Source organism: Zootoca vivipara, chromosome 7 (genome assembly GCF_963506605.1).
Source record: "Zootoca vivipara chromosome 7, rZooViv1.1, whole genome shotgun sequence".
Classification (NCBI taxonomy): Eukaryota; Metazoa; Chordata; class Lepidosauria; order Squamata; family Lacertidae; genus Zootoca; species Zootoca vivipara.
Window position 1 is genome coordinate 81,737,422 of NC_083282.1, and position 26,986 is coordinate 81,764,407.

The 26,986-nt window shown below is 41.6% G+C and overlaps 2 protein-coding genes across 6 annotated transcripts in view; one reads left to right on the plus strand and one right to left on the minus strand.

Annotated features, from left to right (window-relative positions):
* On the minus strand, positions 1–25,761 carry LOC118089558 (beta-1,3-galactosyl-O-glycosyl-glycoprotein beta-1,6-N-acetylglucosaminyltransferase 7-like). 5 transcript variants are annotated; one of them, XR_004693127.2, is made up of 7 exons: positions 17,086–20,608; positions 10,895–11,058; positions 10,352–10,490; positions 7,870–8,908; positions 6,287–6,382; positions 4,475–5,456; positions 1–1,337 (listed from the first exon to the last, which is right to left on the minus strand). XR_004693127.2 is itself a non-coding variant. In XM_035124361.2 (6 exons), the coding sequence occupies exons 4-6, from the start codon at positions 8,846–8,848 to the stop codon at positions 5,227–5,229; spliced, it is 1,305 nt and encodes a 434-aa protein (XP_034980252.1). In that variant the 5' UTR covers positions 8,849–8,908; positions 10,352–10,490; positions 10,895–11,058; positions 25,388–25,761; the 3' UTR covers positions 1–5,226. The 5 variants fall into 5 exon arrangements, 3 of the variants coding, with proteins under 3 accessions (XP_034980252.1, XP_034980251.1, XP_034980254.1); XM_035124361.2 differs by lacking the exon at positions 17,086–20,608 and adding an exon at positions 25,388–25,761 and having other exon boundaries at positions 1–5,456; XM_035124360.2 differs by having other exon boundaries at positions 1–5,456.
* The window catches only part of RTF2 (replication termination factor 2), a 58,740-nt gene that overhangs the window by 22,056 nt on the left and 9,698 nt on the right, over positions 1–26,986 (plus strand). The window lies entirely within an intron of this gene.

Here is a 26,986-nt window from a genome sequence, read left to right on the forward strand (position 1 = left end):
AATTCACAACACTAGCAGTGCTATCCAATACATGTCTACTTGGAAGTAATTAAGTTCAATGTTTTGTTCAAGTATATTCTCTTCTTAACAGAGCAATTGGCCCAAGGTAAATGTACAGTAGTCTGTTCTGATTTTTTAAATCAGTTCTCAAATCAAACTTTTGTGAATGGGAGGTTTTGATTCCTACACTTGCGTGCCACTGGGATCCACATTTGTTTCTCTTGATTTTGATAACAATTTGCAGAGTTCTTGAATTTTAACAAGAGGGCCATAATAGCTCCTTGGAAACGGTTGTGAGTGCTGCTGTTTCTTGTGGCTGTGGTGAGAATCTTTGCGTTCATGTTATGTTTCTTTAGCTGTCTCAGTTGCCTTCATGAAGGCAATATGCTCAAAAGACTCAGTAATTGGAAGGTGAAGATGTTTATTCCTTGCTGCATTTCTTATTTTATTCTGTAACTGGATTTCACAGTCCCTTATAGCACCAGCAAAAAGTGGCAAAAGGTAATTGGAATTGCTGGGCTATTGCTCACCACATTCTTGCCAATGGTGTTGAATATCATATGTATGTACAGTACAATATCTGGTTCACTGATGTGCAACTGGTTTCTGGTGCTTAGTTCCTTTGGAAGGGATGCATCCATACTTAGGTTTCCACCATTAAAAAGCTCTTGGTAGGGGGATCCTTCATAGCACTCTGTTGCCTACTTCCACATAAGTTAATGGCTCCCACTGATAAAGTTTTGGGGGCTACCGTTGGGGAAAACATAAAGGTAAAATGTGCTCCCTTTCCCCCGACATTGGACAGGTCCCACTAAATTTTCCACCTATGCCTGTAACCTCTCTCCACTCACTACTTGGTTATTTCACTCACTACTTCTCAGTTGCAACTCCTTTGTTCTTTCGTACAGAAGAGGCATTCATTTTTATAAGGGGGTGGAATCATGAAAAGCTGGGATCCTGCCCCAGAATACCATTACAGCACATCCAGTCACTAAATCCAGAAAATAAATACAGCCCATCACACTGATGGACACTTTGCTAGTGTCCTAACTAGTGTTTCAGTGGCTTTCCTTTGATTTTTCTCTGTTCTAGACCTTGATTCTAAAACTTAGCGTTGTGGAGCTGTTTGACAGTGGAACAGACTCCCACAAGAGGTGTTGGACTCTCCTTCCTTGGAGCTTTTTAAGCAGGTTGTGTGGTCATCTGTCATGTTGAGATTCCTGCATTGCAGGGGGTTGGGCTAGATGACTCTTGGGGTCCCTTTCAACTCTACAATTCTATGATGCAGTGCTGGCTCCCACAAGAAAGCCAGCATTATGGTCCCTTGCTTGAAAACCCTGTGGAAAAGAGAAACATAACTGAAGATTACAGTGGTTTGTTTAAAAAGCTAATTTCACATTACTGATGCATGTGAGAAAAATCCCCACCTGCAGTCGGCCAGTTTCCATAGCTTAAATCTAGTCAAAATATCAATTCCACCCCCCACCTTGAAGTAAGTGTGCTATGTCAGTGATTCTCTACAAGATACGAAGCATATGAGATTCATATGCTGATGTGTGTGTGGTTTTTTTAAATGTTATCGTTAAAAAAAATACTTGAGAGCAAGGGACATGGGGGTTAGTTTCCCAAATAAATAGTGGAGCAGATGACTGGTCCTGAGGTTAGAGGTTATTTAAAATAAACTCCACTGCCAAAGAAAATTCTCGTGGTTGTGGGAAAATGTTTAATGGCTTGTTCTGATGACTTTCTGGTTAAGCTGCAGGTCAAAGCAGGAGGAGGCCTGGCTACTTTTTCACTGTGGTGGGGGGGCCTTCATCTGGCTGCTGTACAGTAGACTTGGTGTAACTCCCACTAGCTGGCTGGTAACAGTGAGACCTTTTTGAAGCCATGAAAGAAACCCAGTAGAACAGTATGCTCCTACGGTCTGCTTTTCTGTGGCTTAGATTCTCTACCTATAAAAGAGGAACAAGCATCGCTATTGTATACGTAGCTGAAGGCATTCATAACTCCTAAAGCCTTCCGTGTTCAACTGGAAAGGAGCATTTGTCAAAGCGCAAAATGATGGCATGCTTCTAAGAAACCTCGGAATTCACTGCAATGGGATTCCTCGGTCTCTGGTTTCCTTGTGGAGGTAGAAAATAAGACACTTTCCCTTTTATGCTATTTTGGCTGCTGAATATATGGTGTATGCTCTGTTGTAATTACTGTAACAGCTAATCTAGGCCGTTGACTTGGATCCCTATGGTGAATGTAGCAATTGTTTCTGGGATGGTGAGGGGAAAGGGAGCATGCCTAAGGAAAACGTTGTGTTGCGTGCTGCTGCCACCTCACCAAACAACCTTACCATCTTGTTGAGCAGAGGTAGGAATTGGGCTCTGTTAGCTTTGCCCTGTAGCTTTCAGGGAACAGGGGTTTTCACTGCAAACTAGGTCTAGCAGTGGAGTCCTGCAAACAAAGAGCTCTATTCCCAAAGTCAGTCTTTTATGAATGCATAGAGATGTTGGGTGAGGCGCATCCTTCCTGTGGCTGCTTTTTATTTTTCTAGATCCTGTTTATGAGCACTCAGTTAAGTGGCTGAAAGCAAAATGTTTGCCTGGCGTGTATTCCTTTTTGCCCATCATTACGGCAGTGATCATGTGCAGCGTTAGTAGAAATTATCTGGCTTCTGAGTCATATCCAGATTGCTTTCTCTCATCCCACACAGTGTATAAAAAGGCCACCTTGATTTGCAGTTCAGCTTTCAGCAGTTCCCAATACAGTAAATAATTTGCACGTTCACCTTGCAAGTCTGAATTAGGGCTGAGGTGGATAGGGAGGTAGATCTAAAAGGGACAAGTGTTTGCTTCCATTGACAAAAAGACTTGGTTCACACCTAAAATGAAGGCTGTCTCTGTGAAAGCAGGCCTCATTATGGGTTTTTTTCTCTTATAAGCAAGATTTTGTGAAACACTTATAGCTGCAATGGGTTAAAATATTTGAGCAATCTTTTTCAGAGCCTTCTTTGTTAAATAATGTCTTTTTAGGCTCGTTTCCAAACTTCATCTTCTGCTTAAAATATAAGGACAATAAAACTAGCAGTCATTTAGCTTCAGCGGAATGAGATGGTAGAATAGACTTGTAATACTTGAGATTGCAGGTGGCAGAGGGTTTATCAATTTATCCAGCACAGAGTTGAGCATGCTTAAACAGTGGACCACCACCTGTATTCTTGGGGAAGTGGGGAAAGCCGGGTGGTGGTGGTTAGAAATATATTGTTACAGATCTAGAGTTAGTGAATTTTAGAAATTAGTAAAATGGTAGAATGTAGATATTATTTGGAAAATTGAAGGGAAGATGCTGGGCCAGTGGAAAACATACAGGCTGAGCTTCCTTTCCAGGCCAGCGCCTCACCTTGAATATTTATTTATTTATATTTATCTATTAAATTTATAAACCGCCCTCCGTCAAACGATCTCAGGGTGGTTCACAGAATAGAGGCCATGAGCATGACAAAAGGTGTTGATGGCTCTTCACAGAGAAATCCAGAGGTTTTCAAGGTTACGTTGAGCAAGGGTGTGGGTTACAGGGAAAATGTCACCTTTTCAAACTAGGTTTGGCATAACAGGCAGAAGGGGAGGAATTGCTTGGCAAGAGGTGCTCGGGGGAACAAGGAGGAGGAAATAGGGAGAACTCAATGTGGGTGCTTTGGCAGGCTGCCACAGAGGCATAGAGATGTCTTGGAACCAGATGCGGCACTGCTGTGAGGAGCAGTTCCTTCTTGAGATGTAATGCTCTGATCTCTCTCCAAAGCAGACCCAGGTGTAAATATGCGTTAATAAACCATTATTTATTAAGGACATGACAGTCTCTGCTACGTGTTGATTCCCAATGGAAACATGACCCTGGGTAACCAGCTAGTACCCCCTAGACTCTTGCTGCTCGGCAGATTCTGGGGATGGTGCACAACCTTTGCAACAATATATTGTGACTTGATGAGAGTCGTTCATAGCTGGTAATGCTTTACTCAGTGGCTTGTGAGTAGTAAGTTATGGAGAACATGCACCACCTGCATTGCTAGAGCGTTTTATTATATAAAATTCAGAGAGGTAAAACATTAAAGTGTGGAAATAAACTGTTTTTCAGTGCTTCAAAAATAATCTCCCTTTCTCTTACAAGTGAAACAATAGGTCACTTTTTCACATACACTTATTAACAGGGGGAAAAAATGGTTTTGTGAATTGTATATGACCTTTGGGCCTTCTGTGGACCGCCCCTGTTCTAACATGTTCATCTTAAATTAAAACAACAACAACAAGCATTCAGATACATATCTCTGTCCTGAAAACCACAAGCACACAGATTCATGCATTTAGTATGGGGTTGTTTTTTTTAACCTGACATTAGAAAACTTGCAGCCATCACACATCACACAGTTATAATTAAATTTGGTTTCAAAATCTTAGGCAATAATTAATTTAATAGTTTATAAGATTACCTTTTCCCTGTAAGCCTTCTTGTAAACTTTCAGTTCAAAACATATATAATGTCTGGCATTCAATTGAAATAATGCAATGTCTTTGTTCAGTGCCATCTGTTCCTTCACTGCCGCTTTCTTTTCCGTAAACGGGCTTAATTCTTCCTTCCATCTGAATCAAGGCATATGGTGCACTGAATTTCAGCTTTTTACCACGGATTCTTCACTTAGTCGCAGGATGATTGTAGACTGTATATACACTGGTTGCTTCTCTAGTTAATGTACAACTTGATTTTTTGATGAGTGGGGGCAAATTCAGGACAATCCTAACCCCTTGAGCAGCACTGCTGGAGGGCGTGCAGATTTGTCAGGGAGAGCCTCTGCTGCTGTGGAGGTCCCTGCTGTGCCTTCCAGAAGCTACCACTGGTGGTGGTGCTTGTAATAAAATACTGCTGAAACATTTAAAATTTTGTTCCTTGATTTTAATCAAAGGAATCTTTAATTGAACCCAGTGTTGATTAACATTGCTTCCATATTTCGGGGTGGTGATAGTAGTCTGGAAAAATCAGTATTGGTAAAGACACTGGATTCAGAACACGTTGTCTCTTCTTTCTGTTAAAATGTTTCTTTCTTTTTTACGCCCTCAGATGTAGAACATGCTACTGTATTGCACAGATTCCATAACTGATATGTGCTTTGGAATGTACACTTTTTTTAATTTAAAAAAGCACTTCTTCTTTTGTTCTGCTTTGTTCTCTAAATATTTGCAACGATTATTTCAGCTTTTCTGCTTCACGTTGAAATGTATGTTCTTGCAAATACCAGTGTGCTTCCAGTGGGACTTCAGCCTGCTGGAGTACCTTACGCCTATAATGCCTCTCCATGCATTCCATCACAAGTGGATAGGTTGCCGGCTCAAATTTGTTGGCGAACAAGTAGGGAGATTCGCGGATCCACTTTAAGTCCCCAAGACCATACACACAAATGTCTCTGACATAATGGCCTGCAAAAGCGAAATAGCAAATGACAACCCCAGATTGCATGCAACACAGAAAGGGAAATATATGGTGGACATTTTACATTAGAGGTGTTGTTTAAGCAAGGTCCCACTAAACCCTAGGATTCCTATTTTTTTTTTTTACAACATTTACTTTTGATCCTGCACAAATTCTATCTCTCTGAACATGATTAACAAAAGATGGGACTTCTTAGAGGTGCAGTATCCATCATAAATGCATCCAGATATGTTTTAAAATTAATGCAGATCATTAAGGAATAAATGAACCCCTTTTCTTATTCACAAACCATGTGTTTCTTAGGTGCAAGCTAAATAAGGTTGGTAATGTATTAATGTAGGTTTGTCAGATTAGGAAAGGGACCCAGGTTAAAATCCCTGAATTGTGATGATAAACTGAGGGGGTGATGATCATGTATGCTGCCCTGAGCGCCATCACTGAAAGCTGGGGGATATAAATAAACACATTGCTGTAAAATTGCTACTGGATTCTCAGCCCGTTATATCTGTTCCTACATATGTCAGTGCACGTTGCTTTTAAAAAAGTGCTTTGTGAATGAATATTGAGGTACATATTGGAAATCAATTATAGGAAAGGAGTTACAATTATCTAGTAGAAGCAACTCATCCCTTCACCAGCTGCAGTTTTCTTAGCTCTGTTGCTGTACAGCCTCCATTTCCTCAGTGGGGAGACTGTTACCTAACTTGCATGTTTTACTGCTCAGTTCCCATCCAAATGCATGGAAGTTGTGCATTCTTTGTGTTTGGCAGATGGCTGTCCCAGGGGATGTGTGCTGTGTGCAGTTTATTATATTTACCTTTGCAGCCGTTGTGGTTTTTCCCTTCTTGATCTCTCCACTTGATAGCACGTATGTTTCCTTCCCACTGTGCATCTGGTGTTGCACCTGGAGCATCTAACAACCAAATTGAAAGCAACATTAGCCGTTATTTTGTTTGAATTCATAGGCCACCTCGCAGTATTGTTACTCCCAAAGGTGGCTAGCAATCCCGAGCTTTTCTGGGCTGGGGGGTTCCTCTTCTATTTGCAGTTCCAATATTTCCTCATCCCATGAGATACACTAAATATTCAGCAACCATAGCTCTATTTAGAAAAGCATTGCATTTTGTTCTGAAAGGTGGTGGTAGTGCAGGAATCCTTCATCGCTATGTCAAAATTCAGTGATGCAAGTTCCAACATCTGGAGATGCCTCTGAAAAATTCTGCCCAATATGAACTTGCATGGTTCAGGGGTGCCAATTGTTCTCCATTAGAGCACCACACGTTCCAGAAAGATGTGATCGTGTCTGATGTAGGGAAACTGGCATAACACCCTTTATAATTCCCCATTGCTTGCAAGGAGCGGCCTGCCAGGAGCTCTCTAAGGAAAAGAAGGAGAGAGAGCTTAGAAGGCTTTAGATACTACTAGAATGAATTCTACTGACTCTGATATCCCTGGCAGGCAGATAGGAGATGCTGTTGAGAGACCTTGCATGAGTGAGACCTTCAACTCCAGTCTCCAGTCTCATGCTCATACTTCTAAATCTACGACTACAGACCCTCATATGGGACAATTCTACCAACCTAGAAAGGGGATGTCCAACATAACCAAGGTTTGGGCCTCCCCATTTAGCCTGTGAGCAGTTTTTTCAAAGGCCATGCCCATACGTTCTACACCTGTTGGCCTATGTGACACCAGATGTGTAGCAGGTAAAGAATGCAACTAGATTGACAGAGGGTTTATGGGCACCACCAGTCAGCTGACAACCAGTGTACTTGCATAGTGCTGGGTGTGGTGCTTTGCAAGCTTCAACACTCATTTGATAACCCTTTGGACACAGAATTTGTTTCAAACCACATGGGCAAAATATTGGTTGCCTGCCACCATTGTGCTGTCAGCAGCCGCACCCACATATCACACTTGGCCTAGCGTCTGGATCTAGTTCCTCCTTATTCCTGTTATAAGCATTGCCTAGAACACCTAGTATCGTAACAGTTTGTGGAATTGGTAGACCCTATATCAATACCGAGTGGTTTTACAGTGTTATTTTCTATTTAAAGGTAGAAGAGGCTTGATTTCGATTTTTAAAATATACATTCAGATAAAACCTAAGGATTGAAAAAAATCTGCTTTTCCTGCCTATAATTTATTTAAAAACAAACAAGAACAACAACCAATGGGTTGTGTGGAGTCAGGAAAAGCCCCTTAAAAATCAGGATTTTTCTCATTTCATACCTGGCAAGTTGACATCACATTTCAGTGTTGAAAACTGTTGGTTTAATATTTACTGAGTGCTGAAAGGGTCAAATGATGGGGAAATAGCTTAGGGAAACTGAATTCACTGGCTCCTGGACTTGAATATTCAAGACTTGGAAGCAGTGTTCAGTATAAATAGCTGCTTACCTGGTAGGCGGTTGAGGGTGACCCAGTAGTGCTCATCCGGACTATAGGTATCCCTTGACCATTCAAGCAAATCTTTTGCACGTGTGTCAGTCAGTATAAACTCTACGAATTCTCTTGTGAGTATATAGTAAGCACCCCCAAAATAAATAGTCAAATTATGGGGAGGTTCACTTTTCACATTCTTCGTTGGATACACATAAGATTTTTCTGAATGCACATATTCTTTGTAACTCACATGTGTCCGGTGTTTCATATGAGGCGGTTGAACAATTCCTGGGGTCATATTTTTACCATTCCATTTGCTTTTGATGTACTGCATAAGTTCCTTGTTAGTTTTGATGGGATAATCCTGGCCACAAAGATTAATAACATAATTCCATTGATTTTTTGAATGAATCAAGTCCTTCATACAGTTGATATCGGCTTGTAATCTGGAAAATCCTGCGTAGACAACATTCTCTGTCCTCGAAGCGATAAAAATATTTTCAAAACAGTTAACCAGGGTTTGCACAGCCGACTTGTAATCCTTTGATGATTTTTTGTCAATGTGTATACAGTAAACATTCTGAGGCACATAAATGGCTCTGAGTAATTTTATAAACATGTCCAGCTCCTTGTGAATGGTGATGATGTACGCCAAGGAGAAGTTGCCTTCTTCTTCTGACAGAGGACTTGTAATGAAGTGGAGTCTCTTCTGAAGTGCCGAGCAGTTGCAAGGCGTCTGTATACAGGTAGACATTTCTTGCCTGCGGATAACCTGCTGGCACAAGTGGCCAATTTGAGGAGCAGCATCTTTCCCATCAAAGAGGGCCGAGCAAAGCTCATCGGGGTAATCGCCACACTCTGCTAATTCTGGGAGGAATTTTTGCTCATCGCCTTCCTTGGGGATTGTATTCCTTATGTAGACAAAAGCAAAGATGATAATGCAACCCACGATGCATATAAAAAAGCCTGATTTTGCTGTCTCAAGTAGGTTCATCTTTTGCACTCCAGCTGTTTTGTTCTGACCATTGTTCAGTGAAACAGTGTTCAGTTGTACCTGAATGGGGAAGAAAGAAAAATTAGTGTTTCGTTACCTGCACCCTGATGACGTGTTCATTCCGTTAGAGGCAACCGGGGTTGAACTTGTGGTGAAAATTTTGTTTCCTAAATGACGTGTGTTCTGAAAGACAGGCTTAATTGTGGCTTAAGCTTCTACAGTTGGCTGTAGATTTTCTTATTTTTTTGAAGCAATTTTCAGTTTTTGTTCCTGGTAAAACCAGACATGATGGTGGCAGGTGTGGCTTTTACCAAATCCATTCTATTGACATCAGCTCAGCAATTCTACAGTTTCTTTAGGCTGAATGCACCCTGTTCCTGGAAGGGTGGAGACAGGGTTTAAGTCTGAGAAAAAAAATGCAATGTCTAATCTTTTAAAACCAGGATCCAAAGAGCTATTTAGTTGCATCTAGCTCTTTTAATTTTTTAATTTGTTGGGTTTTTTTTTTATCCACACCCTCCCCCCCCCCGGCCCTCTGTGCAATTGCTTTTGCAACTTCCCTGGGTTTACCGTTCAGTATTTTGAGGAGGGAGAGCACAGTTGCTGGCTTGAGAGACACAATGCAAAGTCCTGTTGTTTCAGTGGGTCTAGATGCACAATTGTCTGCATCCTGGCAGCAATTTATAATTTTTTTTTAGCATGCATGCCATCATATATATCAGGCATGTCCAACCCTTTGATCGCAGGGGTGTTCCTAGTCGATCGCGAGACTAATTAACCCCCCCAAAAGCTCAACAACTTTGGTTAGCCCCCCCCCCAAAGCTCAAAAACTCTTGGCAATGAGAGTGGGTAGATCACTGCCAGTTTGTTTGTTTTTTAATGTTGGGAGTAAATCGCAGTCTTTTGGAAGTTGGATGTGCTTGATATATATAAATTTTGTTTCCTATACAGTATATGATTCACCATCCCTTTACTGAAATGGGTTTTTCTCCAAGAAGAGTAGGGATCTTCTGTTCTAGTAATACAACCAATACATAACCACTTTGACAGCAATTTGTCACTGCAGAAAAGGCCACACTGTTGCCACTGTTGTAACAAAATTCAAATTACAGTGGTACCTCTACTTACAAATTCAATGCGTTCCAAACACACATTTGTAAGTAGAAAAAAATTGTAAGTTGAATCCCATAGGAATGCATTGGGAGAAAAAATTCGTAAGTAGAAAAAATCCTATCTAAACCGCATCCAAGATGGCGGACGGAGCTCCATTCGTAAGTAGAAACATTTGTAAGTAGAGTTATTCGTAAGTAGAGGTACCACTGTAAAGCATTTTTATTATTTACTTTTTATTAGCACTAAGCATGCTTTTGAATGCAGTTTATAAAATGAAAATCAGTGTTTAACACACTTCAGTGTTCTCCTAGGTAAAACATTCTAACCCTAGCCACATTGTTTTGCCTTGCTCTAACCCTAGCAACATTGTTTACTATTTCACATGTTTACCTTTCTGAACGTGGTCTTACACAAACTTGACTTCGTTGTAACATCCTACGCTTCTCAGCACAGTGGTATGTTTTCTTGCAGCTCAGAAGTCAAGTCTCTGTCCTTGAACTCTTACGGTAGATGCTGGATATATGCAGTACTAGAGGGGAAAAAATATTTAGCAGAAGGAGCAGTCTGTTGAAATGCTTTGTGACCCTAAATAGGTGGTCAGGCAGTATGGATTTCACCATGGTTTTCCAGGTTTGTACACTTTATTCAGTAGAAATAATGCCAAAATGTGGAATAAAAAATATCACGTAGTTGCTGTTTTGTCCAGCACTGATGATAATTTGAATTCCTCCTATCTGATCAACAGCCTTCACAGAAATATATTTAGATTATTATTATTTTCTTTAGCTGGTTCCCCCCCCCTAATATCTAAGCTTTAGTTTTAATCAGTTATACTTATTCAACCTGCATACATATTCTGACTCCAATGTTTAAACAAAAACAAAACACATTCTGAGAGGCACTCGCAGAAGAAATGCAGCTCATTTTCCTTACCAGCCTATCCTGGTCTTCAAGTCAGAAGAGTGTCCTTTTCCCCAGTTCATTGTGCTGATGAAATCCTTTCTGTGTAGTGCTAGATGGAAGATGCATCCATTTTGCTGCTTACTCCTGTCTCTCTCTTAGTCACACTGCTCTTCTGCGGTGCTGTCTCTGCAGGCCTAAGGAAAACATCAGGAATAGTAGTCCCAGCAGAATAGCGTTTGCTTAGAGACTCATAGGGGATTGGCTTACTGTGTAAACATACACATGGAAGCAATCCGGCGTATTCTTAATGCAAGCCTCATGCGTCCACTGAATCTGCAAAGGTTCAGTTCTCGCATCAGGTTTTGGATGATGTGAGGAAGGAGGGGGAAGAAGGGGGAGGAGGAGGGAGTCTTTGAAAGGTGGGCGCAAAGTTTTCTCAGCAAAACAGAATCACGCTTGCTCTGAGATTGCAGTCTGCTGCCAAGTGACTAACAGAGCCAAGAATAGATTAGCATAATGGACATTATGTACCCTGTTGTGAGGGTTAGAGTGTGTTTAAGGGGTGTTACAGTAGGGAAGTGCTGGCTGTGTCACAGAGCCAGAAAGGCTGCGCTACGGTGGGTGAGCGATTAAAAAAAAGGGAGTAGAAAACCGCTCTGGATTAGGCAGACCTACGGCTGATGTTGTAACAACACTGCCACCGGGAAGTGCGTGAGCAGAGCATTGGGGGTACAGTTCACTAAAGGTTTTAAAAGCCTCTGCACATGCAAACATCACTGAAAAGCAAATATGCATCCTTAAGATCCACCCTGCCTACCTAGACAGACTGAAGCCACTTGCATTTGTAACTGACATTTCCCTGCTATAAGAGGCTAGGAGGAGAGCCAGCGTCGGCTGTATTCAAGGTCAGACTGTGGCAGGACACACAAAATGCGACTCCAGACACGTTTGACAGGAACTGTCACCAGGACATCACGCTGCAGCATTTCACAGATGGAAATAGGGATGTTCTTCCCTGCTTGCCATGCCACTGTTTCGAACACAAAGTATTAATGCCTGAGCAACAGCATCAAAAACAGATTGCTGAAGACCCTTCTCCACCTGCCGGTGTCTCTGTTCTGCAGATATTTCAAAGTAAAGGTTTTGTTCTTTTGAGTAGAGATGCTAGGAAAACATCATTGTCCTAATAATAGGTCGTCAGCAATTCAGAATGAAGCAAAAGAGGAAACAGCGCTAGGAGCACTGATGCTTTAGTACAGGCATGTCAAACATGCGGCCCTCCAGATGTTTTGGCCTACAACTCCCATGATCCCTAGCTAGCAGGACCAGTGGTTGGGGAAGATGGGAATTGTAGTCCAAAACATCTGGAGGGCCGCAAGTTTGACATGCCTGCTTTAGTACATTTGGGTTGATGTGCATTTGCACTAGAAATTTTTCTGAGGCTGCATTGTACCCTGCCATGGTGTGACTTTAAATGTAGGTTTCCTGGTCCTGCTCATAAGGTCCTCCCTCATTTTATGTTCCTCTTTGAGTGGCTTATACCTGATTGTCTCTCACCCATTATATATCCAGTCATTGATCATTGTAGGTGAAGGCTTCCTGCAGGTACCATCTTATCAGGTGGTCTCCACACAATATAGGAATCAGGCATTTAGTATGGTGGTACCAACCCTTTGGAATTCCCTCCGGTTAAATATTAGGTGCCCGCACTGTTATCTTTTCAGTACCTACTGAAGACCCACCTCTTTCAACAAGTCTTTTTAGTAGAGACCTTTCCTAGTATTGGAATTGTTTTTAGATATTTTGGTTGTTTAGACTCTTTAGGGGGGATAAAGGTAAAGGGACCCCTGACCATTAGGTCCAGTCGTGACCGACTCTGGGGTTGCGCGCTCATCTCGCATTATTGGCCGAGGGAGCCGGCGTATAGCTTCCAGGTCATGTGGCCAGCATGACAAAGCTGCTTCTGGCAAACCAGAGCAGCACATGGAAACGCCGTTTACCTTCCCGCTGTAGCGGTTCCTATTTATCTACTTGCATTTTGACGTGCTTTCGAACTGCTAGGTTGGCAGGAGCTGGGACCGAGCAACGGGAGCTCACCCCGTCACAGGGATTCGAACTGCCGACCTTCTGATCAGCAGGCCCTAGGCTCAGTGGTTTAACCACAGCGCCACCTGGGTCCCTCTTTAGGGGGGATATAAAGGCAATTAATAATGCCATTTAGTTGTTCTTTAAAAGCGATTCCAGTGCACCTTAAAGACTACCAAATTTATTACAACGTAGCTTTCATGGGCCACCACAGACAGAAGGCCATGCAGGCTAATGTCATAATAAATGTGTTAGGCTTCTATCCAACACAAGTGCTATTCAGACTAGACCCTCTGAAATTATTGCACAAATACTCTGAGTATAACTTAGTTGCATACAATCTTTATGTATGCAAAGGACGCTCTTGTTTTTGCAGTAATGCTCTTAACACAGATAACACAGAATTTTAAACCAAATTGATAAAGAGGGTGACTCCTGTGCTGGATCCAAAGAGGAGGGGCAACAGAAACAGGATGGTTCTGGCTAGTTATTTATCTTCTAGAAACTTAATGAAAAAATGCAAACAAAATTAAAGGTATCCCTGAAATCATATGTACCCCTTGAAAATTAGAGACAACAATAGATGTAAGGTGGTGGAGGAATTATCTATCATATTTCGCCTAGAGCAGGCACGTCCAACTTCCAAGAGACTGCGATCTACTCCCAGTATAAAAAAACTGGCAGTGATCTACCCATCAAAGTTGTTGAGCTTTTTGGGGGGGAGGATGAGCCAAAATAGTTGAGCTTTTCTTTGGGGGGGGCCATAGGGGTCCTGAGAACATCCAGGATCGACCAGAGACACCCCGCGATCGACCGGTAGATTGTGATCAACCTGTTGGACACCCCTGACCTAGAGTTTTGCAATATCCACCATCTTTATTCTGTTTTTCAATCCCTGATTATCATGTTGTAGAAACTTCACTACTATCAAAGAGTGTTTTCCTTTTTAAAAAAATAACATTTGAGTATACAATTGAAGCATATTTTGAGACTTCCATTTCCTTATTAGATATTTAGAGGGATTCGTGGGGCAAATCTCATAGGATAATAGAACGATGCCTGTGTTCAGTTTGTACTGCAAAGGCACAACAGAGCTGCTGGTGGAATTGGAGCAGACAGAGGTACCGTACTTGGAAGTAAACCTTTACAGACCCTGAGTAAAGTACAGCCATTCCTTTCTTATTAACTGCTGCAAGCTTGAGAAAAGTTATTTTGTAATGGTGATGCGTGTATTAATGTTTAATGAGGAGGGGGCCAAAGCTCAGTATTCAAACCTGCGCATTGTATGCCATCGGTCACTGGTTCATTCATCAGCACCTTCACTTTAGGGTTTCAGATAACAACCTCAACTGTTTTTGAAGAGCTACTATCATTCAAAGTAAACACTACTGTGCTAGATGGAAGCTGTTGTGAGACTCATACAATGCGTAGCTCTGTCAATGGTAGATCTTCACCATATCCAGATTTCCTTTTCCACTTCTTAAAGTATGCATTATGAGTCTCGGGATTAGTTCTCACATTGCATTTTTCCTAAATACATTGTGTGACTGTCACTTGCCTTTTGTTGCATATAGTTCACAGCATGTACACAGTGGCTCAGTTCAGACATAATGCCAAACCATGGTTTCGTGCACAGTCTCTCACACAGGCTCCCCTTTCAATAGTTTGTGTTTTTTTAAAACCATCTTTGGCTATGTCAAATTCTTGATAGTGCCTCCAAATCACAGTTTGCAATAAAAAAAATATTGTGTTTGTGTTTGCAAATCATAGTTTGGGAGCACTTAATGTGGTTCAAATGTTCTAGTACAGTGGTACCTCGGTTTATGAACACAATTGGTTCTGGAAGTCTGTTCATAAACTGAAGCATTCATAAACTGAAGCAAACTTTCCCATTGAAAGTAATGGAAAGTGGATTAATCTGTTCCAGACGGTCCGCGGAGTATTTAAACTGACGCATTCATAAACTGAAGTGAACTTTCCCATTGAAAGTAATGGAAAGTGGATTAATCCGTTCCAGACGGGTCCACGGAGTACTCAACCTGAAGCGTACTTAACCCGAAGCATGGGTGTAATTGGTTCCAGAAGTCTGTTCATAAACTGAAGCGAACTTTCCCATTGAAAGTAATGGAAAGTGAATTAATCCATTCCAGATGGGTCTGCGGCGTTCGTAAACCGAAAATTCATAAACCGAGGTGTTCATAAACCAAGGTTCCATGATATGTAGAAATTTTATTGGAATACTTGTAAACTTTTAAAGACAGCAGCATGTACACCCTTGTGTTGTTTGCATTTAACAAGAAAAAGTACAGTCATACTTCGGTTTAAGTACGCTTCGGTTTGAGTACTTTCAGTTTAAGTACTCCACGGACCCGTCTGGAACGGATTAATCCACTTTCCATTACTTTCAATGGGAAGGTTCGCTTCAGGTTAAGTACGCTTCAGGTTAAGTACAGACTTCCGGAACCAATTGTGTACTTAAACCGAGGTACCACTGTAAAGGTATTGAAAACTGTTGACACAAAATTTGTAACCCAAAGAATTGTGGTTGATGCGCAGACTCACATACTTGCTAGAAATAATCACTTGAAAAACATTAATTACAACTTTGAAACTGCCACACTTCCCTCCCTCCTATTTGATTTGCAGTTAGGTACCTATTCATTGTTACTAGTGAACATACAAAACTGATTATTTTTCCACAAAAAAATAAAGCACGAATCCCCCCCCCCCCGGAAATTTTCCACCCCATATCACAGGCCCACAGATGTGGTCCTAAGTTGCCAAACCATACTTCATCATTTCATCTGAGGCCATGTTAGGTGCATTGAGAAACCATGGCTTATGACAAGTTCCCAGCATCCGTGTGCACAGTAAAAGGCATGTTCTGAAGGTTTCATACTGTTTGCTACCTGTGAAGTGGCACTAACACTGTGCCATGATTCTGGAATAGCTCAGGGTGAGCAACTTTTTAATGTCCAGTGCTAAAAAATCCTGGCTTTGCATATTTTGTAGAACACATAGCGTAGCCATAGCCTCATGTATAAGATAAACCGCTAGGTATCTGAGGAAGTGTGCATGCACACGAAAGCTGATACCAATGACAAACTTAGTTGGTCTCTAAGGTGCTACTGGAAGGAATTTTTTAATTTTGTTTCATAAACTGCCTTGTCCACAAAACATAAATCATAAAGCTTGGATAGACCAGAAGGGCATCAGGTCTAGCTGTCTGTCCCAAGACAATATCTTCCACACATCAGTTTCCTCCACAAATTAAACCACATCCTTGAGAGAGCCGCACACCACAGAGGAAGACTTGCTGCCGGATTCAGGCTGGGAGTTGTTGGGTGGGGGGAGTTAAAAGCAACAGTAATGTGGTGGTCTGAATGACCTAACCCTGGGGCATATGACTCGATTGCTACTTCCTCCAGTGTAAGCAAAACAGACCACCAACTTCTCCTTCCCTAAAAGATATTTAAGAATTGGAGCAGTGGATGAGCTCTCGGAATTCAACAGAACCCAAACACACTCAACCAGTACAAGTGATGGCCACTTTTATTGTCCCCTTCTTTTGTTTTTCAGATGAAATATTTTCTCTTTTTAAAATCAGGAACTGCGGTGAAATACTACTGCCAACTAGAAACCAGCAGCTGTAACGCTATATATGTAACGCTGTATAGTTATTCTGTTTTGCCTTGCTCAACATGTTTATTCGCAAACAAGGATTAACTGTTTAAAATTGTGTTCCAAAAATGCTAATCTCAGGAGTTAGAGGAGGTGACTGACATGGGATTGTTTATAGTAGGGGTGGAAATTGGCTAACTCACAAGGATTTCGATTTTTAAGTGAACCAAAAGAGCCCGTTCTCCAGTTTTAGTTGTTTGGATTTAATTCAGTGCCTACTAAGAAACAGATTGGCACATTTATTCAAGAAAATGGCAGAAATGGGTAATAGACAGGTGTGAATCTCTCCCCCCCCCCAGTACAATTCTATATATGTCTACTCAGAAGTAAGTCCTGTTAAGTTCAAGAGTCAGCAGATATTGGATTGCACTGTAAGTGACCCGTGATTTTGAAGCCGGTTGTAATTAATTTTTTTTTAAAAAAAACACCATAAAGTTTAGAAATAATAAACTCACCCTCTGCTGGAAAAGGCAGACTGTTTGGAGCCAAATTTGAGAAATGAGAGAGAAAATTCTCAGGATCCATTGCCCTTCAGGCAGATTCAGACTCTTATGTCCTTCCCTTTCTCATGCGGAGACCTTCTATCACGTGAAAGTAGTTAATAATTAATGTGAAATGTTTGCATTTTAGGATTAGTTTTCCTTAACCACTTAAGTCCCATTTTTTTTATTCAGGAGCAATATTCTGGATGACATAATTAAAAATAGCTTGTGTTTTTCTGGATTTTGTTGTTGTTGTACAGACAGCCTTTTAAGGCAGTGAAACCAGTCTTTGTAAATGAGATCTGTAGATAAAGCATTGCTGTTGATTATAAATAGTATTGGTATGGCTTTAACCTCTAGGCTGCTAGCAGAGTACAGTGAACAATGTGAAGAAATCTTGTGCTTTTCTTTTCTTTTCTTTTCTTTAACTCTCCGGTTGCTGAAACTTTCCACTTGATGACAGGCATGTGAGAGGAGTGTAAGGATTTTTTGCCTACCAGGGAAGAGTGAAGAAATAATGAATCAGGCTGAGGAATCTGGCTTTGTGCCTTCCTCCCAATCTAAATAATTTCACTTCTTTCGTCATCTTAATGTGTGAAGGCTTTTGTGTTTCATTTAAGTGCTTGGTTTGGAAGTTTAAATAATGAATTGAGAGCTGTGGGGTGCATGGAGTGGGGAAAAAGAAATTTTAAATGGTCTCTGTGTAGAATTCTGTAGCTTTGTTCTAATTCTCAGTTTTAACTAAAGCTGTTCTAATAATAATAATAATAATTAATAATGGTAGACATTTGGATGCAATCAGGAGGAGCCATGCACATACGGAAATGGATTTCTATGTGCATATTCCTGGCTGCCTAGAAAAGCACCTATGCAATTAGGTGGGAGAGGGGTGCCCATGCCCCCCAGTTCAGCCGTTAGGGCAATGCACTGAGCGCTGTTCTAAAATCCGAAATTGCTCCTATAAACTGTCTGGGGGGCAGCAAGGGTTGGATTTAATCCCCTACCATTCCTGCTTCATTAAACACTTGATCATTGTGCTTTTTTTGAAGAGTGCTTCATTCACAGTGAGATTGGGCCTTTCAGGAATACTCAGTTATTTTAGAAGTGCTATTGTGCATGTGTAACACTGAAATTTCGATTAATTTTTTAAAAAGGAGACTGCAGAATTATTTCCACAAAAGCGAAAGACAACTAACATTCTAAAGTAGTTATTTATCAACACTTTCATGAGTTCCAAAGATACTTTACAAGGTGGTTTAGGCTCTTGCCTACAGAAGCTTTCACTACAATAAACCAGTTAAATCACCATCAACCATCACCAGCCATTTTATTGCATAGTCCAGCCTTCGCCATCCTGTTGCCCTCCGGATGTTTTAGACTACAGCTTCCATCAACTCCATGCAGCACACGAGACTGATTGGAGTTGTAGGCCAAAAAGTCTGGGGGTCAGCAGGCTGGCAAAATGCTGGTGTGACAATTATATAGCTGGCAGAGCAGCATCCAGCAAATATTTTTAAGACAATTCCACCCATAGTGACAGACTATCTGTGGAACAGAGTTATACCTCCCTCCCCTTTAAAAACAAATACAGCTGCTTGTAGAGGCATAGGAATTCCAAGAAGTGCCGTCAAAGAAGGTGGCGATGTTCTAGGTGGTGACGACCCGGGACTGTTTGCAGTCCAGGTGTTTTTTTTTTAAAAAAATGAAGCTTAAATTGCCATATAAGTGCAATAAAATGTGTACGTTCCTGATGGTACACAAAAAAAGTTCTCTGTTGTGGGCTTAGCCCAAGCAGACATGCCATATGTCAAAATGCTTGAGGCAATAAAACAGAAAACTGTCACGTTCTGTCCAGCTTTTCCTAAGCCTTCTCAACCTTTTAAGTGCAATGTGTTGTTGTTGTTTTTTTAAAAAATCCTGCTCTTAATATGTGAGCTTATTAATATATAAGTATTTACTTTCTTTTGTCTCCTTGCTGTACATCCCTGTTATGCCCACCTGTAAACACTTCAGAAAAATATTTGGGTTGTATCCAAAGTAGTGCTACTTGGAAGGCTTTCTTGCTTCTACAGCGCTTTCCTCCCTCCCTCTGTGCACTCCTTAAATCTGTTCTAGGGTTTTCCCCAACCCTCTGGAGTAGATTTGGGGAGGGCAACAGGAAATCCTTGTTCTAATGGAACGAATGAGTTGGATACCATCTCTTGAGTCTTAAAATGCATTGCTTTTGATGGGTACTGGAATTTGTGATGAGACGTTATTCATTTTTCCTCCCCACTAATTTTAAAGAGATTTTTTCATCATGACTGGAACTGGACAGTTCTACGTTCTAAATGTGTTGTTCTGTCTTTGAAGAGTTGCTGGCCTGCATAGATTGTATTCTGTATTTATGGCCCTGCCACACAAGACATTAACTTTTAGGGCAGCACAATTAAAGAGAAGAGATTTGAGCCATAACTGCAACAGTTGGTTGGTTGGTTGGCTGATTGTAAGTCACTATGGGTTGCCCTGGGCAACACAAAACAACCAACAGATTTAATTAATAATAAAACAATATAGCAGCAACATCTGTAGAACTGAACTAGATAATATTGTGCCTTTTGCCTCTCAAAAAGCAGGAAAATCCCCTAGCTGCATTAGCAAATATCTGAGTCTGCTTGTGGGCCTCCCTCTGTGGTAAGGGGGCATGTGGGACAGCCATCTTTCTGTTGGCCCCCAATTTGTGGAATGAGCTCCCCTCTGAGATGCATCTTGCACCATCTTTGCATGATTTTGAATAATTGATCAAGGAAACACTTCTTACCTAGGTCTTGGGCTGAGCGGGCACTTTCCTTTCTGCGTTGTTGTTCTGTGCTTCTGCTTTTTGTTTTCGGTTAGCGTTCTGGTTTTTATTTTATAGTTGTTTCAGTGGTTATATTTTTTATCACTCATCCTGGAGCCATTTGGTGAATGGTGGACTGTAAGTATATACAGTATGGCAGGTTTTCTGCCACATAGGAAGTTGCATTATTTAAGGCCAGTCAATTTGCCCCTCTCGCACAGCATGGTCTATCTATCCTGACACCCTCAGGATGTGGTGATAGCCACCCATTTAGATGGCTTTAAAAGGGATCTGGACAAATTCATGGAACATCACTCTATCACAGCCTGATACTGAGGATTCCAGAAACAGGTGATGACCTAACCTTCCTGAAATTGGCTGTAATGCAGCTAGAGGTTGTTGACCTTACAGGGTGAACCGCTGACCTTCTAGAGACTAGCTAGAAACTGTTGTTTTATACAACTATTCCTGTTGGAGCAGGAAGGCTCATGGGGGCCCAGTTGATACCATTAGGCTCCAGAGCTGCTCTGTACTGCTGCTTTTCTTCACAGGAGAGTGGAAACTGAGTAAGGAAGATGGGTGAGAGCACTAGGGAGTGAAGGTGTCTGCTGCATCTTTTCTTCCCCAAGGTTAGATGGAACCTACCCCGACCCCCTGCAAAAGAACCTCAGCTTTTAGCACATGAAATATAACACACACACACACACACACACACACACACACACACACACACACACACACACAAAACCAATGACAACCCCACTTCTTTCAACTCCCTCAGACTGGGCAGACCAGTTACATCCCTTCCCACTTTTTAGGCAGATATGTTAGAGTGGCTTTACACACAGTGCAGCCCAACTATTCACCAAGGACAAGCCTATTCCAAAGAATAGAAGGAGGGCAGCCTTTCTACATTGCATAATAGAACAACAGCTGCATTTCTATGGTTGATTAACCTTCTTATTCCAGAATATACGTAGGGATTATATTATTTCTTACAGAATAAGTAGGAGAGGTACTAAAACGTTGTCTGAGTGAGTTTGTTTTCCTCTTCCTGTCCCTTTCCCCCTTTTGTTTCATGTCTTCTTAGGTTTTAGATTTTGAGTGGGGGCAGGGGCTATGCTATTTTTATTGGTTTGTAAGCCACTCTGAGAGCTTTGCTGGCTAAAGATTGGGGTATAGATGTTTTGAAGAAGTAAATAATTTAGGTTCATGTTCTGTGAGTCTGCTACTCACAGTGTTTCAGCCGCTTTATTTATAAATGAAAACAAAAATTAGAAAAAAAACAGTAACTCCCCAGTCCTCTTTCCTTCCAGGAAGGAGAAACATGAAACAGCACAACTACACAAAAACCATGAATTGTTGAAAAGTCTCTTTGTTTCCTGAACATTCTTTTGCAACATCCTTGTTTATGTTGGCATAGCAATGGTTTTCACTGCCTATTCCAAAGATTAGTCTTCAGTAGTGGAGTAAATAACCTATAGACTTTACAGTATTGCCCTTAAAAAATAATTCTTTAAAGCCTTCTTTATAGTTATGGTTACATTACTCCAACCTGTCTCAGTTAACTACATTAATGCTTGAAAAAAGGCTTAATGGATAGGAAAAATCTGTTAGGGAATTCACAGTGAGGAGGAGGGGAAATAATCCAATCCAAGCATGAACCACTATTCCTGTATGCAAACTAATGCTAAACCGTGGTTTATGACACTGTGATTTATTAAATCATTGCTCAGTGTTGCATGTGTACATGGCCCAGCAGCATAACTCTTTGGTTTGTTTCTTGCCAGCAAACCATGATCTGAATACATAGTTTGTTGTTGGTTTATGAACCTTGGTTTGTTTTAACAGTGGCTTGGTGTCATGTGTAAACCCAATACCCTTCCTTAACCATTGTTTGCTTGACCCCACCCCAGATGCTCTGCAACATATATACCATATATGATTGGGCATGGCACACAGCAAGAATGGATGCTTCTCACTTTTATTTATTTATTTATTTCACTAAATAAAGGTTAAATAAATATTGTTCCTGTTTCGTGGGTGCTGTTGCCCCGAACCACCTGCTGTATCCTAAATAACAGAATGAGAACTGTAGTGGGGTTTCCTGTAGGGTAGTATGACAAATACAGAAAGTTCTAACCTTAAATGCTTAAATGCCTGTGGTCTAATTCAAGTCTGGACAGTGTATTGGCACCAGACCACATAGAAAATACCCACAATTATGTATTGACCCTTCTCTTTACAAACATTAGGGATAGACTTTTTTTTTTAAAAAAATGCACTTCTCAGGATTTTCATAAGAGCATCTGGGCTGTCTCTAAAATCAAATTGGGTGTTACATGTGTAGCTGACCTCCACAATAGTGTTTAGGAATGAATGTTTCCCCAATATCAGGCAAATTATTGACATGCAACCCCTTCCTTCTCACAGGCTTTTCCTTACAGCTTCCTTTGTCCCTGTCTTTTGTTACACCAATATTTGAAACCTACATCATTTAAAACAGGATTCTCAGGCTTCTGTGTAATTCCAAGAGAACTGTACTGCTTCCCAGGTTCTCTCAGAGAAGCTAAAACAGGATGAGATCATACGTGCAATTTAACTTGACGACTGCAACATTAACGGAGTTCTTGTATGTGTAAAACGTCAAAGGAGTTAACATGTGGTCTAAAACTACCTCTTTCAGTGGAAGCAGTTGTCTGTTGAGAAATCATGGAATAAGCAGGTATGTGAGTCAGCCCTGAGAGTGACTTAAAACCTGTTGCAATGTATAGTGCAGCAGGCTTGGAGCACTTTTATTGCCTTTCTCCTGCGGCACTCTGCAGTTTAGTTAGTGTCACACTCAGAAAACTGACAATACCTATAAGTGGGTCCTGTTTCTGCATAGGGTAGAATGCCAAAAAACGGTAGCCAGAAAATCCCAAGAACTGCAGGTGTCCCTTTCAGTGGCCAAGGGACCAGGGAGATGTCTCCTAGGAATAACAGCATCAAGGCAAGAGGAGGCCAACCTGGCCCTGTCTTATCGCCTAGAATAGGAGCCACGGCAGGGGGCTCACTTCCCCACTTTCAGTCTGAAAGAATGCTCAGATCTAACAACCTGTTGCTGTGAGGCTGCAGAAGCAAGGGGAAGGACCCTCTAGTCCCATCCATCAGCCAAGGGAGCAGGTGTCCGCAGCTACTGTTCAGAAAAAAAGAACATCAGCAAGGGAAGATCCAGCTTGGGACCAACTGGATTGCAGTTCCTGCTTATAGCTCTTACCCTAGAGCAGTGGTTCCCAGTTAGGGGTCTGGGGACAGCCGAGGGACTGCAGAATGCACTCAGGGGGTTTGTGGCTGTATCTCTTGCCTCCCCCCCCACACTATTTTTTGTCATTTTTGCATGGTAATACCACAAAATTTATGGCCTGTTTTAGCGCTGTGCGGTTTTTCAATATATTGGCCAAAATCAGTTTTGAAATCACACAGTGATAACAATTCTAATGTAACTACCATAGAGTTATCAAAATTTTCAAGTAGGGGTTCCATGGCTTGGATTTTGAAAAATAGGGGTCCTCAGTAATTAGCTAAATGGGAACCACTGCCCTAGACTTAAAGAACTGATTTTTCTCCTCCAGCTTTCCTCTCCACTTCCCTTCCCTTCCCTTGTTTGCATTTGTAAGCTTGGTGACAGTGCCTATCTCTTTTCCTTTTTTAATTTATGCGTCGTGATTTTTGAGATGAGAACTGCTTGGAAACTGGGGTGAAAATATGGTAATCAGTAAAAGTATCAAAGCTCTTAACTTTTCTGGGGGAGAAGCTGAAATTCAGGAACTAAAACTCATAGATTGGGGCAGTGGGGCAGAGTTGGGGAAATGGTGTGGGAAATTCCCACCCAGTGATCTAGCCTTTTCTTGAAACTGCCCATGTGCTTTCAGATAGCATTTCCTGTTCCCAGTTGTCTTAGAAGCGTATCTTAAAGGGAAAGCAGAATCTTACACATCACAGGGTTCATTCTGTGATGCACTGTTGTATATTAATTGCCATGCATATCTGTATATTCCTGTATTGCATGCAAGATCCTGAGGGGTATAGGTCCCTAAGGAGGCACCCATCAAGATTCTATCATCCTTTGACTGTTGACCATGAGTCCAACAACATCTGGAAGCACATGGCCCTGCCTTTGGGATCTTTTTAAGCGTGGCATCATTGGGTGGTATTCAATGAAATAGTTACTGGCACACAATTAGTCTCTTCCCCCCTCCCTCCATGCATCTCCTGAATCACCCCAGATCTGTTCCAGAGGGTTGGAGGAAGTCCTAGAATAGTTTTAAGAGGGTTGCAAGCAGGGAGAAGAGGGAAGAAGTCCCATTCCCCAAGGAGAGACCCATGTGCATAAGCTTTAGTGCTACATTGAATACAATATACCATCATCATCATCACTACTACTGCTGCTGCTATTATTACTATTACTGTATTTCTGGCATTGGTGCCATGAGTATCTTCCTCATTTTACCTTTATGGTGTTCTGCAGTTCTGGGAGCATTATCAAAGACAAGACTTCATCTGTGTTCAGTCACAGATCATACTTTTGATAGTAAGTGATAGAAAAGTAGACATTATGGCATGCTAGAGCACTCTGTTCAGAGTCCAATTACATCACACTTTTTAACAGCTCTCGTTGTTATATTTCTTTTACATAGCAAACTCATGGGGTGGACAGGTGCAGGGACCTATCTGTTTTTGCCAATGTGTCTGTGTAAGGCACTGTATAAATCATATTATTAGGCATTGGTCCTGGGTGAGTGATATTGACGGAGTTTAGCAGCAGCTACAGCATTGCTCCGGAAAATTAAATGCCTGATAGGATCTCTTTGACTGTTAACAGATCTGTGTATTCTGGCAATGAGTTTACAACACAAGCATGGAATTTCAACCATCTTGGCTCTCAATTTTTAAAAAGGAAACCTTAAAGGAAATCATGACCAGAGCACTCTCTAATGAAGGCTTGTGTGGCTGTTGGTCTCAACTTCCAGTGACCATGAGACTTGGGGACCCTCCCCAGTTCCCACAATGTTTCTCTGTCCCCTGCCTCTGCTGCCAGTGTGTGCCCAGTCTCCTTGCCCTTTTCCCCTCCGTCACATTTCCCTTCTTGACCTGTGCACTCAAAACATTGCCTAGCAGATCACTTTGCAGAACAAAATTCACAAAGAAAATACATACACGAGTGTACCAAATCAGAACACATTGTTCTGACAGCAGAGTGTGGATTTATTGTGGTGCAGTGTACACCCAGACTACTAAAAGAGATACAGTACATTCTCATGCTCAACATGTCCCTAGGCTGTATTCGCTCAAAGCAAGTAATGCAGGATTTATCTGAAGACCCTGTAAACTGCCCTGTACATTGAGCTCCGAAGGGTCAGAAAATGCATTTTGACAGCAGAGTAACAGCCGATCAAGTAAAGCAAGTACACTTACCCCGCAAAATGTAGAGGGAAAGCACAGAGTCAGGCTTGTTCTGCAACCACACCAAGACCTTCTCACCTAAAATCTAACTTCAAAACTGCTGATTTTCTGGAAACATGCAGATGACTTAAATGTGCTTTCAGTGCCTTCGAGCTTCAGGACTGTATTGCAACGGCTTCCTGTTTCGTAATTGCTAGGAAGGCTAGAAAAACAACAACTGCAAAACCAAACTATAAAGCTGAATGCACCCACCATTAAAAGATACTCGATCTCTCTCCCTCTCCTCCTCCCTCTCCCTCTCTCATTTTTTCATCTGTTGGCATCACCTATCCATGGATGTGTGCTGGCTTCCTGTCATTATGAGAAAAACATTGCTGTTCTTTGTGGGTATGCTAGCAGATGCTATCAGGATTTTGTGTCTAAATGAGATACCGGTAGTAGATAGCAAGAGACAGGTGCAAATAGCAAAGAAGCCAGCAGCAAACCTGCACTGTCTGTTGAGCCCCTTTCGGTTCTGAGAATGTCAGCAACTTTTGAAATTCCCTTTCCTGGAGGGAAAGCCCAGCGCTTTGTTATTTTATTTTAAAATATCATCCAAATCCAGACTTCAAATGGGCTGCTTTCACCTCTCAATGGCATCTCCTATCCACCCAATTCTCCACTCTTCTCACAGTCTCTTCCATGCTTTCTCCCTACTGGTTTTTGCGCCTGGAACATTTTTCCAATTCCGCCTGTCAACAGTTGTCCCGTATTGTGTATGTTTTATGCTTAACAACAACAACAAAATCCTCTGTCCCAGTTTGTAGTGTATGGACCGGTATTCGTATGGTTTTGCCTTACTAATTGTATTCCAAGGTTAGTGAAACTGAGAAAGGGCAACAAAACGGAGAGCTAAAGGCTACAACAAATTGAGATCCTATTAATGATTCAGCAGAACTGGCAGTCAGAGGAAAAAGAGCTCTGAATGCATGTGTTTTGGAAATGTAACTCTTCCCTTAGTACTGGGACACAGGAATATGCAAAAGCTTCAATTAGTAGTGATTTAAGTTGCGACCTTCAGGAGGGGGGGCGGGAATCCATTGAACTCAGTTGCACTTTCTTCTCAGGTGATATGCATAATCTCAGTTCATTGAGTATGTTGCCATCATTTGTAACACTCAGTTCATCCTGATGAATCCTGCACCTGTGCTTGTCTCAGATGACCTTCTGCTTGCATGCAGGAGATCCCAGGTTTGATCCCTGGCACATCCAGTTTATAAGAAAGAAGAAAAGTAAAGGGGAAAGGATCAAGTACCCGGTACTGGGCAAGACCTCTGCCAGCGACTCTGTAGAATCCCTTCCAGCCAGTAGGGCAGCGCTGGCTAAAGCTGCTAGCTGGTCATGATTGTCTGGATGACAATAAGGCAGTTTCCATTGTTCCTGCACCTTCTTCCCATGAAGCTCCAAACCTAGCAGGCTTGAGCCTTTACCTCCACCCATCCCACCCTCCAAATATTTAAATTATGTAATAACAAAAGATAGATTCTGCAAAAACAACAACCCTTTTTTTTGCAAATTGGCGATATTGCAAAATTCAAGCTACCTTTTTTTGCAGAATTCCAAGTAGCTGTA